This window comes from Simochromis diagramma, unplaced genomic scaffold (assembly GCF_900408965.1).
Source record: "Simochromis diagramma unplaced genomic scaffold, fSimDia1.1 OVJJ01000079.1, whole genome shotgun sequence".
NCBI classification, from domain to species: domain Eukaryota; kingdom Metazoa; phylum Chordata; class Actinopteri; order Cichliformes; family Cichlidae; genus Simochromis; species Simochromis diagramma.
Window position 1 is genome coordinate 2,701,353 of NW_024387075.1, and position 17,420 is coordinate 2,718,772.

Consider the following 17,420-nt stretch of genomic DNA (forward strand, 5'->3'; position numbering starts at 1 on the left):
TGGGGTTCATAGTTATGCAGTTGTACAGCTGGTGATTCCATGCTTTTCCTATAGTCAGGCTACAGTATGTAGGATGACTTAAGATTTTTACTACCTTAGTGCACTGAGATGATATGGACAGCTTGACAGATGACTCTGTGTGGGGATGGAGGCTTTCTTGAGAAAGAGACCCTAGGCTAAACCTCCCTAAAGGCAGCATGAGACTTGTTTGATCAGTGCTGTAGATGATTTTATGAAGCTTTTTGAGTGACAGAGCAATTTCAGGTAAAAATGGCAGGGCAGCTATCCACCCTGGAAGGTATGAGTATGGAAACTGAGAAGAATTAGTCTACCAAATTTAGAATCTCTACCCTTACAAAACGTAAATTACTTTTTCTACACAAATGTTTCTAATCTTAATGTTTCTATTTCACAAGGGAAGCAGCTGTCTGTATAATAGGTCAAAGCTCCATAGCACTGCAATATGCTTCCTCCAAACTTGTATCAATCTGTCCAACATTGCTTAAATTCAGCAAACACTGAGCATTAACACCTTCTTGAAAATTGTGTTTTATTTGCAAGGCTGTCAGATTGCATAGTGAGTATACTTGATAACAGAGTGCATTTAGTCAAACAAATGTTAGAACAGTATAGCTTAGCAGGAAGCACTTGCCTTTCCCATGCCTCAGTTCTGTCACCACAACTGTGTTATTATTTTGACCGACTGAATGAAGTCACTTGAGAGTGTGAATTATTAAATTCTGATCCTGCAATGTGGTTAACACAGAATAAGCCGACACAGCTTAACAGAGTTGTTTGGGGGGGCAGAACGCATATGTCTTGAACACCATCAGCTGTAACCGACTAAAAGATCATACTGCACAATGTTACGTGCTGAAGAGCTTTTCATTGACCTCGAAGTCAGCCCCAAAACTAAGGTTATTCTCAAGTCCCTAGTGAGATGTAGAAAATTGATGTTTAACATTACAGGCGCTTTTCCTTCTACAAATCTTCCAGCTAAAGATCCCTGACATTTCACCATTTAAGCTGATCCAAGCCATCATCACATATTCAAACTCTGAGTTGTTTGATGGCACATTTGACTATGCAGCCTGTCTGATTATAACACTTCAGTGAAGTGTTGGACAGAGTACAAATGCAATGAAGAGATACTGATTGAAGTTGTGGGTCACTCGCTATACTGAGCCAGAATTTTCATGCAACACCAAAGGCAGTCATCAAAATGGTGATAAATTATGTGCTTGTAGTTAATATACCATAATATCCCATCCTCAATCCTTTTTAATTCCAAGTTCCAGTCTCTGCCAGACGGATTTTTTTTTCTGAAGATCTGTTATCAAGGCTGGGAGGCTTTGAGATCTTTAGGGAACAAATCGCTACTAGACTTTTCTTGACCACAGGTAGATGGAGGTCATTGTCTTCAATTCCTTTGGGAGACTTTAAATGGAGGAGTAAATCAGAGAGAAGAACATTGTTCCATGTGCCTTCTTCCAGAAAGTTATTTATGTTTAAAAGGGTTATAGAGTGAGCCTGCAATCACACTGTAATGATTGTGAAGTGAAAGAAAGTGATAGACTCTAAAGCTACAAAACAAATTGCCACAGGTAATTGCGAACAACATCATTAAAAGTTTTTTTTCTAGTGGCAAGAAAGTTATGCCTCCTCAAACATAATGTATCTTTAGAGAGTTTAAATTCTGATATACAGTGCAGGGCAATATTCTTGAGCCATTACTTAAGGCTCTTATGACTATATTTTCCTAGAAAAATGGGAAATAGGAACATCAGTTGATTAAGATGCGTGAGCAGGGATACATGGTAATACAATACATTTGACAATAACTGAGTTTTGAAGATTCTACTGTCAAAGACAGTATTTGATGTAATCACCTTTATCCCTCAACAGTCTGACTTTATGTAGTCTTCAGAAAGAGTTCTCCAGATTTCTTGAAGGACATTTAAATCCCTTCTTTGGATGTTGTCTGCCTTTTGTTCTGTTGTCTGTCAAAATGGTCCTACGCTGCTTTAGTTATGTTGAGGGCCAGGCTCTGCGGGAGGCCAATCCATGACTGATAGTGGTTAATTGTGTGTTTTTCTATCCAGGTATGCCTTTATTGCATTGGTGGCTTTCTTGGGATCATTGTCACGCTGAAAAATTAAGCTGCTCCCAATAGATGGTATTGCATGCTGGATCAAAACCCAATGGTTTTTGGGGTCATAATTTATATTTGACAAGGTCCCCAACACCACTAACCAAAACACAGTCCCAAATCTTGAGAGAGTCTTCATCCTGTTTCATAAATGGCTGTAGACACTCACTGCTATACTTCTCTTTTATCCTCCTTTATGCATATTGACAATGATTCATCACTCTATAAGATTAGTTGCCATTGATTTTCTGTCCAGTTCTTATGTGATCTGGCAAATCTCAGCCTTTCCTCCCTGTTTTTCTTCCTTAAGAATGGCTTCTTGTCAGTCACTCTTTCACTGAGGCAACGTCTGATTAGGCTTCAATGAACAGTACATGGACCAACTGAAGGGCCAGATACATCTCTCATGTCCTGTGTCAAGTCTTTGAAGCATTTTTCTGTATTTCTTAAGCACATGACTTTTAGATACTGAATGTCTGCTGTAGATCAGTTTTTAAGCTTCCCGCATCTTCCTTTGACCAGTTTCCTCAGATTTTTTTGAAGGTTCAGTGCATATCATGCAAAGATACGTTTACCAAGTTTTCAGCTAATAGCTCTAGGAATTTACCTTGTTAGTGTAAAAATACTGATTCATGTATTCAATACTATGTTGTCTTTGGTCTTAATGTGACAGGCTGCTAACAAAGTGTCTAAAGCTTGAAGTGTCTTTTTTTCTTGAATGGGTTCATGGGTTCGTAGGTCAGTGTTAAGTGGCTTAACAAACAACAGATACATTCTTCAAAAAATGGTCAGCTACAAGGACTTGTCCAAAGAAAAACTTTGAAAGACCTTCAAAAAGGATGAAGGACTACTGACAAAGACCACTTCAATTAAACTGATGTGTGGTTCAAGACTTTCGAATAATACTGAATGTTTGTTTGTTTTTTCTATAGAGAATCATTATTCTATTATTGATTATTTGTAATAATTATTGCCTTTTACAGTGTTTCATGCAAAACATGAATCTGAATACCCACACAAAACATCAAAACATTCAATAAACACTGAACAACATTATGTAATTTGTCTCTAGAAATGATGGTTTTATCTTCAAAGACCTTTTTAGTTAAGGTTTTTTCTTTTTTTCAAAGCACTGAGTCAGAGATTTTTTTTCTCATTTTCTTTCCTTGCTGTGATAGCTTGTGATAGCATCTTTGAATTTTAAATCAATTCTTTGAAGCAATGTCCAGGAAGCGAGATTAGGCCTTTTTTCAGCTGGTCTCAGATAAACTTTCTAGGAACAAATTCCATTTGTTTTCACATGATACATTTTGGGATTTTGTGTGAGCAAATAGGAGCATGACTTTTTGTGTGATTTTTGTTCTCATCTTGAGAACTGGGAGTCTTGGGAATTACTGTATTGTATATTGGAATACATTTCATTTGGTGTGGTAATCGTTTTTACAAAGCTGATTTAACTTGTACATATTTTTTTGTGAGGCTGATCCTCCACCTCGCATAGCAAGAGCTACAGTGTGCTCTTAATCCATGTGCTGCTGTGAAAACCACTGAGCCAAAAAGACTTCAAATTACATGTTAACAGCACCACAGGGGTTTTAGTGATATGCATGATCTTGCATGCATATATACATGATCCTTCCCTACTGTAAATTTTGTGATTTTGTACTTATATATTCGTTAATAATCATCAACAAGTTAAGTATTATATTAAGAAAGGAAAGAAAGGAACGAGAAAAGAGAAAAGAAAAAATATCTATTTAAAAAAAACACTCCATTGGCCACTCTTTTACCTTCAGAACTGTTTTAATTATTTGTGGCATAAATTCAGCAATTGGTCCATGACTGACAGCAGCACAAAGTTCCTGCAGAGTTATTGACTCCACATCCATGTCATGAATCTGTGTCATGGTTGTGTTGCTGGAATTAGCCATCAGAAGATGGCTAAGAAAATAAAGGGATATAACTGGTCAGCAGCAATATTTAGGTAGGTTGTAGCATCTTCTGTAGTTCAATTTTGGTGAGCCCTTGTGAATTATTGGCCGTACCTTCTTGTTCTTAGCTGACATGAGTTTCACCCAGTGTGGTCTTCTGCTGCCATAGCCTACCTTCTTCAGAGTTTGATGTGTTGTGCATTCAGAAATGCTCTTCTTCATATGTTGGTTATAATGAGTCATAACTAGAGTTATTGTTATTTTTCTTTTAGCTTAAAAGCAATTTTGTCATTTTCCTCTGACGTCTTAAATATGAGAGCTGTTGCTCTCAGTAGACTCTCTGTAAAACCCTAGAGATGGCTGTGTGGGAAAATGCCAGTACATCAGCAGTTTCAAAAGAAAAAACACTCCAAACCAATAAGACCAGTCTATCAGACCACACCATGCCACATTCATTGTCACTTACAGTAAATCACTTTTCTACATTCCCATTCTCAGTTTGAACATCATTACATCTTCCTTATCATGTCTGTAGGTGCCTTAATCAACTGAATTACTGTCATGTGATTCAGTGATTGGATATTTGCTTTACCAAATATCTAATCAGTAGTTAAACAAATGTACCTAACAAAGTGGTCAGCCATGTATTTTCTGCTGTTAGTGTAAAAGGAAAGCCCTTGATTAAGAACAAAATACTTTTCGTTTTTCTTGACTAAAGACTTGTATCTAATCTTGAGTTGAGAAGACGTGTGTGGTTTACGGCTAAAACTAATACTTCTTTTTGACATTTTGAGTTGTGGCATAACATGAAAACCTAGCAGTACCGAGTGGTGAGGCTAGTGCCAGGTTTACATTTTTGTAAGAAAAATTAGTAATAATTCATCAAAGCAGTAGCTTATTAATCCTCTGATCAGAGAATGATTGATGAACTTTTTCAGCTTTAGCATTGGGGAACATACTTTTCTCAACAAATATAGGCTTTTTTTTCTTAATTTTTTGGATTTTGGAATTGTGGTTTTGAGGCTTCCTGCACTGTATTAGATAATATTGCCATCATATGCATTTCTTAAATATTGAGGCGACACCAGGCTTTATATTTAATATTATTCTCCTATGAAATAACAAATATAATTGTCAGAGTATGTGAGAGTGCTGCCAAGTCAGTTGATCAGTTAATCCAAACTCATTTCTTCCATCTGGGCATAAGGAGCAGACAACTCCATTCAATATTATGAGGGTTAATAGGGCTAATAAGACTCTTGGCTGTGTTACTCAATTTGCCTGAGCTTCATTAAAAAACAGTTCATTGATGTGTTATCATTTGCACTAAATTGATTTAGAATAGTTTCAGTAAATCTGACTTTACTGTATTTCATTGTAAGCTAATCACATTTAAAATCCTTCTTCTCACATACAACATCTTGAATAATCAGCTCCTAATTTTAAAGACTTCGTAGTTCTATATCACCCAACACAGCACTTTGACCTCAGACTGCATGCTTACTTGTGGTTTGTAGAATATGTAAAAGTGGAACAAACTCCCAGTTTGGATTTGGGAGACAGACATCCTCTCTTCTTTTAATATTAATCCTAAAATGATACTTTTTGATAAAGCTTATAGTTGGAGCTGGATCAGGTGACCATGTACCAAGCCTAGACTTCCACAGTATGTCACCCACAAACAGTCACAGCTGATGACTTCCTTTCCCTGCACCTGGTTCTGTCAGAGGTTTCCTTATGTTAAAAGGGCGTTTTTCCTCCCCGCTGTCACCAAGTACTTGTTCACAGGGGACTGTGTGAGCTTTGCCTTACAATATAAAGTGCCTTGAGATGACTTTTGTTGTGATTTTGCACTATATAAATAAACCTTTATGGTATTAAATTGAATTTAATAAGATTTTTTTTTTATTGTTGATTTTCAAAAACACTGAAAATACAATCATTAAATTCTCATTATTGTCATGTTGTGTCATATAACAGTGGGTTAACTTCACCAATACCAAAAAGCTTCAGTTGGCTGTTATATATAGCTAGAAATTTATTTATTTATTTATTTGCTTTTTATCCAGTTCATTGGAAAAATGTCATGCAACCTTCCCACAAACAGACAGTAATATCTTCAGGGGAAACATCTGATAGCTTACGAAACTTGAGTCAGTGTCAAGGTTAAGACCATTCGGTAAAGGAGTCTGACACATAACATTAGAGATGTGATTTAATCCATTGCACATCTTTTCCTCACCAGAACGAATTTGTCACCTTTTTCCTATTCTGTCAAATTTATGGTGTCATTATTTGGATGACGGATGTTGTTACACTTCCATATTTCCGCCCTGTTATCATTCGAATTACCTTTCATTGTTACATTTGGATTAATGGAAGCACTGAGTAACCCAAACCTCACATATGCAGATAAGATATAATATGCTGGATTTGGGAGGATTTCCTGTAATGAAGGATTTCAAGGTGAATGGCCTCATGTAATTAATTCTACGGGGCTTTGTGAATAGAGCAGTGTGCCATCGTCATCTTCTGTGTTTTGTGGCAGTTAATGAGCTAGGAAACATATCAGTCTTTCCCATTGAAGCATCCCTTATTTTAATAAATGCTTTTTGCTTCCATCCATTATTATACTTTGGTTGTGTGTGTGTGAGAGAGGGAGTTCTGGAGTTGTTCTAATAACATGTGTGCAAATCCGACATGAGCAAAACTAAAAGTCCATGCAGGCCATTCCTACATTATTTAAGGTTGATGTTACCATGTTTGTGTGATAGCCATTTATCAGTATCACTGTTTTAAACTTTTGTGTAATCAGGAATGAACTGTGCTTTGGCCAGAACCAGTTACCTTATATGCATGCGATATCAACAGCTGTGTCACTCATATACATCTCATCATGTACATACTTGTTGTTGCTCCTTGTTTACATCTCTAAGTCTTAAAATATTAGTTTTTTATTCTAACCTCTCAATGAGCACTGAAGCTGTGATTTATGAAGTTAAATTCCATATAATATTAGAATTCCTCCTTACCAAATTAGAAATGAAAGCAGATTTGTTTGGCTTCTTTGATAAAACCTCGTTTGGGGAGATGGGTGTTTTTAGCTTCGGTGATATATCCTACGATACAACTGATTTGTGTAAAGGGAGCATACAAGAGCAGAATCTTGAAATAAAAAAATAATTTTTATCTCTATATCTACACTGAATAAATCAGATTACCTTGACTGGAAGGATTGAAGTGACATGTTTGCTTCAGACTGTACGACTCTGGCTCGGAGCCAGTCTCCGTTCTGCTCCAGCTACATGCTTCAGCCATACACACTGTACAAATAGGACAATCTGTTTCAGTGGAGACAAATCCAGGAGACAAATCTGTGACGCTGCTGTGTTCCTGCTGCAACTGCACTTACAATGTATGATGATGATGATGCCGGAACACTTTATCTGTCGTATGTTGGTGTCGTTTCACCTTTTTTGTGCCTCAGGTCTCAGTCACACACGCCTAGAGATTGATTAGGAATTCCTGGTTAGTAAGCCCTTGGCAACTTCTTGTTGCTAGAGTGGTGAGTGGCTTCTTGGGGGTTGTTACTGGGTCAGAAAAGTAGCCTGCACAAAAAACCTTCTTGTGATTGCTTAAGTTGTTTGTAGGTTGTTGTGGTTCCCCATAGTTTGTATGGTTGACGCTGATTTCTCTGCGAACATTCACTAACTAACCATAGATGCAAACCACAAATGGTGATTGTTCACCTTCAAAGTAAAAGCTGTGTGTTGACATCAGCATACTGACATGCATACAAACACATTTTCTCATTTGTCCGATAAGGCAAAAAAGAGAAAAAGAAAAAAAGACATTATTTATAGCTGCACTAAGTATTTTATATTAATGACAGATTAAATGACTTTGTATAATGAGAAAAATGTTCCTCGTACTAATAAATCCATGGAACATTATCACCACGCTCTGCTGCTCCCTTCACAAGAAATCCATGGATTCCTAAAAAATCTGAAAAGTTAAATGATTTCTGTAAAGTTCGAGCTCTTAAACAAACCAATTGCTTCCTCAAAACTATCCATCAAAAGTTAAATATACTAAAGACAAGGCAAATGAGACTGAGCTGCACTTTTCTTAGTGGATAATTTTGAGTAGCTCTGTGTTGGTTGGTTGCATCTTGTTATTGGAGGAAAAGAACATAAATATGATGACTTCACTTCACTATATTTAAACTGTGAACAAGCAGAAGAGATTAAAATAAATTGATTCAAATAAAATTTAAATTTCATCCATGTTATTGGGTCTTTTGCAGAGGTGGGACCAAGTCATTGTTTTGCAAGTCTCAAGTAAGTCTCAAGTCTTTATCCTCAAGTCTCAAGTCAAGTCTCAAGTAATGTCAGGCAAGTCAGAGTCAAGTCTCAAGTCACTGGTGTAAAAGTCCAAGTAAAGTCACAAGTCTGAAACTTTGAATTTCAAGTCCTTTCGAGTCTTTAAAAACCCCCGAAAAAAAAGCATGTTGAAGTTATATGCTAAATGTAAATATTAGACCATGTAATTTTAAAATCTGTGTTTTTCTCAACACATGACAAAATAGTGAACTTAGAAAATATACACAAATTGTGAAATTGCACCTCTTTAAAATGCAGCTCAATTAAACCTAGCTCCAAGAATAATTTTCACCGACAGTTCTGAGATAAGCTGCATGTTATTCTTGGATGCGGTTGTAGGACCGGCTTTAAAATCGCATGACAAAAATATCATACATAAATGATATTTTTTTTAAAAATATCATTAAAAAAAAAAAAAAAAAAACTGCATCACCAACGTAGCCTGGACAACATTTGCTAGTTAGATGAAGTCAGCTATCTCATCGTAGCATATTTATATGCATATTTATAATTATACGGTTCTTGGAGTGAGCGCATACACTCGTGAAGTTTAGTAACTTCAGGTCACTGCAACAAGCCCAGGTACAGTTTACCGACGGATGGGTGCAGGACCTTGAAATGCACCGTGCAGAAAGTAAAGACCATCGTACGTATCATAAGTTTACCAGTCTCACAAATCGTCGTCATAAATACACATTCGTTAACAGTTTATTAATATAACCTTTGAGCTCAATGGTAATTAATTAGCAGTGGAAATAATTTCTGGTAGCATTACAGAAATGTAGCAGTGACAATAATATTGTATGCTGTAATCGCACTGGACAATTAGTGATACAAAACAACTGTTTTACCCTGTGAATAAAAGTATATGTTTTTGTCAATGTACCATGGTAATAACAGAAGCGAAACACAATATTGTGTCAGGACAATTCACTATTTATGCACAATAAACACAATAAATAAAGGAGCATAGCGCGACAATTTCTGTTCAGTGCCAGACTTGCTTGTAACCTATATCACCAATTATGTTAAGAAAAATGACGCATTAACTACAACAGCAGACTGACCTTTGTGTAAATGCTTGGAGCAGACTAACCTGTGAGCTGGAGTGTTCTGGGACGTTATATTTGGTCTTTGAATGGCTGCAATCCAGGCCACCCGTCGGCTCTTTGTTACTTCGGAAACATGGCTCGAACAATTTCTCTTCAACGACATAATCCGATAACAACCGATCTCTTTACCCGTCGGCTTCCCGTGGCTGTCATGCGACCGGCTATTGCAGTTAATAATACAACGGCTTCTTGACATTTTTGTGTTTCTTTTTATCGCTGTATAACTGATTTTAATTGAAAGCCTGCGTGCGCTAGTACCGCTTGCCACGAGTTCCCAGAATCCTTTGCGGTTCTACCCGTGAATGACGTCACATTTTCAATCTCTATATAATATGCATGTTCAATTTTATATTTGGGGTAAAATATCAAGTCTTTTCAAGTAAACCGGTTCAAGTCCAATTCAAGTCCCAAGTCATTGGTGTAAAAGTCCAAGTCAAGTCACAAGTCTTAGAACATTTTTTCAAGTCAAGTCTAAAGTCATAAAATTAATGACTCGAGTCTGACTCGAGTCCAAGTCATGTGACTCGAGTCCACACCTCTGGTCTTTTGTACCCTTATTTTTATTTGTATATAATACCTCATAAAAGTATCCAATGGATTATACAACTATTGATAAGAGACAGTGTTATTGGTTTACTGTTAAATTGAAGTTAGCCACTTTATTATCAAGTGGATCAAAAGTACTTTGCCTTCCATCCATTTTTGATTAAGTGCTTTGGTTGCTTTACTAAAATGGCTGAATGCAAAAATATGTGTTTTCATTTGGGATCGAGCCAAAATTTGCCACAGAATAAAGCAAAGTAGAGGAAAAAGAAAAGAACATAACAGTCATGAGGTCAAGGTACAAGCTAGAATAGCTAGAATGGGAATTCATTAATCAAGTTTAAGATTTTTTGGACAAATGTTGGGTGACAGAAACAAGCAAAAACTCAAACTGTATACAAGCCAACCCTGAGAAATAACACATAAAGGAAAGCTCCATATAAGAAAGCCCAGTAAATTTGAAAGAAAACACTGACTGGAGTTTACTAATATGCATATCAACAATTCAGTGTTTGTTGGTAATTACACTTGGACAGCTGTAACAAAATTACATGCATTTTTTTGGTAACTCATCTCTGTTCACAAAAAAATAGGCAGTTAAAGGAGGACATCTCCTCACTGTGAATGGAGGAAGCATAGTCATCCGTACAGGGTTCATTTGCTGTCTCTTGCTCACAGTGGCTTGAATTTGTGCAGAGTGCAGTGAAATCATAAAATTATCAAAGCATACTGGAGCAAAACATACTGCCTGGGGGTCTGCAGGATCTGTCTCAGTTGCAGGTCATTGCTACAACATCCAGCCATCCATCCATTTTCGACCACTTATCTTTGTATGGTTCATTGCGGCAGCAGTCTAAGCAGAGCTGCTCAGGCCTCCCTCTCCCCAGTCACCACCTCCAGCTCTATTGGGTGGGTGTGAGGGTATCGAGGCCAGCTGCCAGCTGAGAGATGTAATCTGTTGTCCTGGGCCTGCCCTGGGGTCTTCTCTCAGTTGGACACGACCATAACAGCTCAACTGGTTTTACTCAAAGCGGAGGAGCAACAGCTCTACTCCAACTCAAAATGACCCTATCCCTAAGGGGTATCCCAGAATCCCATGGTACCAGCTGATTTTTGCTGCATGGGTCTTATTTGTTCTTTAAGCCATATCCCACAGATCATGGCCATAGGTGAAGATAGCAGTGTAGATGAACCAGTAAATCGACAACTTCACCTTCAAGCTCAGGTCTCTAGTCCCCACAATAGTGTAGGGTCTGCTTCAATGCCTACAGAGGACCAATCTACTTGTCAATCTCTAGCGCAGTTCTACCCCCACCTGAAAACAAGCCCTCGAGATACTCCTACACGTGAGAAATCAAGTCATCCCCGACCTGAAGCACACAAACCATACTATTCCAGGTAAAAAACATGGCTTTTCTAACATTATAATAAATAAGTATTTGGCATTTCTAAAGTGTCCTCCCACTAGTCCAAATCTTAACATTTATGGAGGCAACTGAACACACAGTTTGGACTGATGATTTGGGGTATAAACTGCTTGCTGGGAAATCTGCTTTTCAAAATATTGAATAGTTATTGTATAACTGAAAATACTGTTACACTGAGAATCAAACAAATGTGTGGTTTTCTTTCATTAAATAGTGAATGATGGGCTCCAGCTGCTCTTCTGAGTTTTGGCTTTATTTCAAGGTCATTGTTGTCAAGCACATAACTTCCCGCATTCACCAGGGCTCTATATGCCATCGAGGCAGGTAATGGAAATATATTTTGAAAAGTCTCTTTCAGTTACATCAGAGCTCTGTCCCATTACTGTGGCTTACAGGATTCCTTACTTAGTAGCCAAGGTAACTAGCCTGCTAACTGTAAAGCTTAACAATGTTTCAGTGTCCCTAAAAATAGGCTGAGAATTGCACCACAGAAGACACTCACATAGTTTATTTGGAGTAAAAGAAAGTTGAAGAAAAAAAAAATGCTTTGGCAATTCATAGAGTGCAGTGCATTCAAATATTTGCATTTATGAGTTAATACTCCACAGCATATGATTCTGTGGCCTTTTAAAGTGATTCATTCTATTACCGGTGAGTATCTCAAAAAGCTCCACTTAACCGATGCAAATAAAATTAATTTGCTAACATTTTATTTAATGACCCGGTTCACAGGGGGGAGAAAAATACAGGCTGAATAATTTCAAATCACATACGTCTGTGAGATACAGTTGTAAAGTTTGCTCTGTGTTTATTTAACCTAACATCTTGTTTTCATGTGGAGCCCAAGGATGCAGTTTTTGAATCCAGTTACACAAAACAGTGAGAGGTGTCCTGGGACATGGAGTCACCCTGGGGAGGAAAAAAAATAAGATGAAGAATCTCATATATAAAGGCAAAGGTGTTTGTACACAAAACCCTGTGAAGTGAATTTCTCCCTCGGCATTGTGTTCAGTGTGCTTTAGTAAAAGAAAATTAGACCTCATGTCACATTTCACCTGTCTGTGCCAAGGAAATGTAGAGATAAATAAGGCTGAGACACAAATATACAAAGAAAAGCTCTCTGGATCTGGGATTTTAAAGCTTGGTTAATTAAAATGAATTATTAACCTAACAATCTTTATGTTTAAAACTTCAGTTCCTTAGGATTCAAGTTGAAGCAATTCTGTTTGCATAGCATGCTGTATTGGTTCCGATCACAAAAGGCTTTACAATACCTGTGCTCTGAAAACATTATTCAGCCTCGTTGAGGACTCTCAGAGTAACACTCTGTTCTATCCCGTGTGGAGGCTTTCAGTGTTCACACTCACATCATGAGCAGCTTTGAGGATGGCCATGTATCAAGCTATCTGGGGTACAGTCTCTGTGCTCAAGGTGCCCACTGATGTGGAGCAGCAGAGTGAATGTCAGGCAGCGCTGGTCACTGTGCATGTTTGGGGGTGGCAGTGAAGAAGTGCTCTGTTTGTGCGAGTGGCTTAACTGAAGGCGGGCGAGACGCTGTCACAACCGAGGAACCTGCACGTGTGTGGCGATGGTGGCAGTAATGTGTGTAGTGGGAGTGAGAATTCAGGTTTAGACAGTGGGCAAGAATCCAGTGCATGACGGCATCATTGTGTGGACTATACAGTTCAGTGAAGGGTAGATTTGATATTTTCTCCCTCTCAGTAGGGCCTTCCTTTAAGCCAGAGCTTTGCCTAGGGAATGCTCACAAAGGAGTCTTCTGCTGCAGCTGGCAGAATCCTGCTACGTGATCTAAAACCAATTTCGCTATTTGAATAAGCTAACACTTATTTCCTTATCTTCCTCTTGCAGTCCAAAAAAATCCAGGCTCAACTGAAAGAACTGCGGTACGGGAAAAAGGATTTAATTTTTAAGGTAAGCTCAAACTGAAGGTGGGTGGCTTTATAGTAGCTCCAGACCAGGGGTAAACAGGTGCTTCATACCGCCTTCAAAGGATGATCCCATCACAGAAGGGGCTCTAATTAATTCAGGCTGCAATTATAAACTTCCATCCAGCAAAAGCAGCGCACGGCAAAGTCAATCCGGCAGCTCTTAGTGAACATACCAAGTTTCGTCCTCTGTTTCCACCTCTGCAAGATTCACCCCATCCTCTTTAATCTTCTGTGGTATGTGGATAAATGGTTTGGACAGCAGTGGATGAAGTTGATACAGAATTATGCATTAGATCATATAAGGGAAACTTCAAGACAAAATTACAGATGACACCATGTATTTCTACATTTCAGGGGTAACACCCATTTCAGGGAATCAGATATGTGCCTCTTCCTCACGTACTTCCTCTGCAAGCACAATAAAAACAGTGGCAGTGTTGCATATTATTGCCCACCCGTACGTACTCCATTGCCCTGTGAATTGCGAGGACTAAACGTTCTGGGATCTGAGCGCTCACATAATATTTATTGGCATTTACTGGTACAAGGACTGACCTTTCAGGCCTTGTTTGCGGTGTTAAAATGTCAGTTGACATTTTTGCCACAATGCCCTGTAATGCCATTTCTTATGTGTATGTTTTGATGCTTTAAACGCATCACTGCTAAAGCTATGTTAGACATAAATGAATAAAAATTTTATGCTTCTAGCCCTACACTTGAATATATTGTCCCTGGATGTCCTGTTCTTTGTTCTATTTCTAGTCTCTGAATGATGGATGCATCGACTTGTTTGCTTGGTGTCACTGCTCGTAAATCATTGTCTCTAAATTGCATCAGTCAGTCATCCAAAACAAAAAAAAACTAAAACGTTATTGCTCAATGTCACCAAACATTTCAAGTGGACCTTTAAAACATTACGGTCTGTAGTGATTTGCAGCATTAGACAGATAAGGCTAATTTGATCATTCTCTTTATCTTGTAAAAACAGTCATCTTTCGAAGATGACAGAAATGGCTGCTTTTTTTCTCTGGTGGAAAGGTCAGGGAGAAATGCATCACGTCCAATCCCTCTGGCTATTCCTGAAAAACTCATCTGTATTCCCCATGTGCTGTGATCAAAAGCCCAGCAGGGGCCAAAGGAGGGGGAAGTGGAGGAGAGTCACTCAAGATACAGAAATGTCATCAGCATCACAGGGGGGATGTCAGTCAAGGCACCTTGACCAGGAGGCAATTGAATTGGTTATGACAGCTGTTGTACCCTATCAAAGTGCCTTTTGCAACACAATGTCTTGGTTTTAAAAAAAAGAAACAAAGAAAACAAATTTGTAAGATTAGATACAGCAGAATCCCCAAAACTTACATTTATGAAAGCTTAAGAATACCTTTTTTTGTTAGTTAGTTAGTTAGTTAGTTTCTTGTTTTTCATAGTAAAATACAAGAAAATGCAAATTGATTAAATGATACAGCATGTTTCCTAGAGTAACCTAGAGTACCAGGAAAAAAAGCCAGCATTTTTAGTGCAACTCTTGTCTCAGGTATAAGCTGTACAGTTTCCCTCGCTTTTCATAAACATGTTACTAAAAAAAGTATTAAAAGAAAAGAGAGCGACTTCCCTGCATTTCCCTACGAGACAGTATTTGTGGCAGAGGAGCCATATTCAAGCTTTCACAGTGTACTCTTCATTGCGACACTAAAATTACCCCCAGAGCTGTTTCTTTTTAAGCTTAGAAAAAACAGATGTCGTCACACGCCTCATCTAGCCCAGTGGACAGCACCCCACTGACCCCACACCACTATAATGGACTCAGCACAGAAATATGAAGCCCTAGACTTGGGGGCACTAACCCTGAAAGTCAGCATTTCTGGGTCAGTGCCGTTGCGCCAGTAGAGCTCAAAGGACTATCCACTGATGATGCTCTTTGTAATGGATGTAATGGCCTTTACTATAAAGCTGTGCACATAGGATTTAGAGCTTTTAGACAACAAACTAATATTGAGCCTCATTTAAAAAATGTACTTGTGAGCAAAATGTGTGATTCCAGTGTGTATTAATGAATATCTTAATTTGCCACAAAGAGATTTTATGAGGCTTTTACAAAGCTTTGTGACCATGAACTGTGCCTGATTACCTTAAGACTCCATCTGACTAAAACTCCCACTACATGAACTTCTAAAGGTGAGATCTGACTCTCTGGCTTCAGTGAAAACCCATAGGACTGATTGTTGCTCTGTCCTTGAGAGTCACTATACGACTCATCTGTCAGAAAGGATTTAAACGCAGTTCCTACCGCCCCATTGAGTGGTAGAACTGACAGACATGTTCATCATTAAAATAACCACTTTGCTGGTAGAAACTGACATGAAAATGAGATGAAATCAGTGAACATGCCAAGCCTCCCAGCTTTTTCAGGACACTCATCGAGGCACCACACACCACAAGTTGATAAAGCTTACCAAAAGCTATCAATCAGTCACATCACCACTCACTAAAATTTAATACACTTGAGAGGGATTGTAGTTGCTGTTTGTTGGGTTACCTGGCCTTGGATATTTTAGAATATAAGCCTTTGTAGTTTATCATTTCCGGAGGCAAGTAAAGACATCCGATAAAAGTTTATGGCTTAAAGTCCATCACCAAGGCCGGTTTTACACAGGCTGCATGCAAATGATCCCAGCACAGCTTTCTTTTTTTTCTTGTGGATGAGTTTATCAATAATAGAAGACTTCTCAGAAGAAGCTCTGTTGATCATCATAAGGAGTGGTTCATTTACTAAAACCAGCCCTTCTGTGTGTGCTGTTCAGTCCTAGGATTAACGTCTAAGAAAAACTTCCTTTTTAAAGTTTGATGGTTTTAAAGGGTCTGTTTTTATAAATGACAACATTAAAATATTCTTCTATCCAAGAAGCAGATGTAATCCTTTTCAGTGCTGCTGTGAATTAACTCATGCTTATATGGTTTCATATGACTTCTAGGGTGTGCATAAAATGCTTTAAAAAGACTAGAGGTTTCGTTTTCACAAAAACTTAACCAAGATTTTGTCAGATTAATTAATTAATTATCACTGGTTAGGAAGGTTACTGAGATCCCTATTGTTAAGGTGAATTGTTTGTCATTTTTATGTTTACCATTTGTACATAGTTTTAAGGGATTATTTCTGTCCTCCCCTCCCCAGATCCTTAAGATTCTGGGAGGGGGGCGGTAGTGTTTTTTTTATCACAGGAACACCCTTGTGAAGGTCTGTTTGATGTGGGGAACAACACCTATGATCAGTTTTAATAATCGCGAGGAGTCCTCTGAGTACTGTCCAATCCACATGTTGTTCAGTGCTCGAGCATTGTGTCCACTGTATCTGCTATCTTTATGTTTCATAAAGACTCATTATGAGACTCATTGTTTTTCAGCTCCAGTCAACACAAAATACTCTACAATGACAAACACAGCAACAGACTTTTTAGCGTTTTATTAAATCTAAAGGACAATTGTATCCTTTTCAGTTCAGATCCTTCACTTTCACTTAGTGCCTGGCTAAAACACTTCTGGCATTTTTAAGAGTGAATCCTATACTTGTATTTTCAGGTCTTCAGAATTACTTTATGCCGTTCTACATTAATCTTTCCCTTTACGACTAGTCTCCTGGTCCATATTGTGGAAAAACATCCCTACGGTGTGGTGTTGCTGACACTGCGATGACTGTTGGGATAATAATAATAATGAAGTGATGCTCACACAAGCTTTTTGGAACTGTGGCCATCTGACTAAAGGATTTCACCTTTACTGTTGGAGACTTTTTAAGGGCTTTATAGGAAACTCCTCATGGGCTGTGATACAGGGAGGATTGGCTTCCTACCATCCATAAAAAAGAACAAATATTTCCACAAAAGGATTGCTGGGACGCCTATCACATTGACAGTGATTCCTGGTTGGTCA

The 17,420-nt window shown here is 38.2% G+C and overlaps 1 protein-coding gene across 2 annotated transcripts in view; it reads left to right on the top strand.

Annotated features, from left to right (window-relative positions):
• Positions 1–17,420, top strand: part of luzp2 (leucine zipper protein 2) — a 149,087-nt gene that overhangs the window by 109,912 nt on the left and 21,755 nt on the right. The window contains exon 7 of one of the 2 annotated variants that reach the window (XM_040045619.1): positions 13,414–13,476. The exons of the other annotated variant lie outside the window; for it this stretch is intronic. Within the exon in view, the coding sequence (XP_039901553.1) occupies positions 13,414–13,476 (63 nt within the window). The remainder of the gene's footprint in view (positions 1–13,413; positions 13,477–17,420) is intronic. 2 annotated transcript variants of the gene reach the window in all.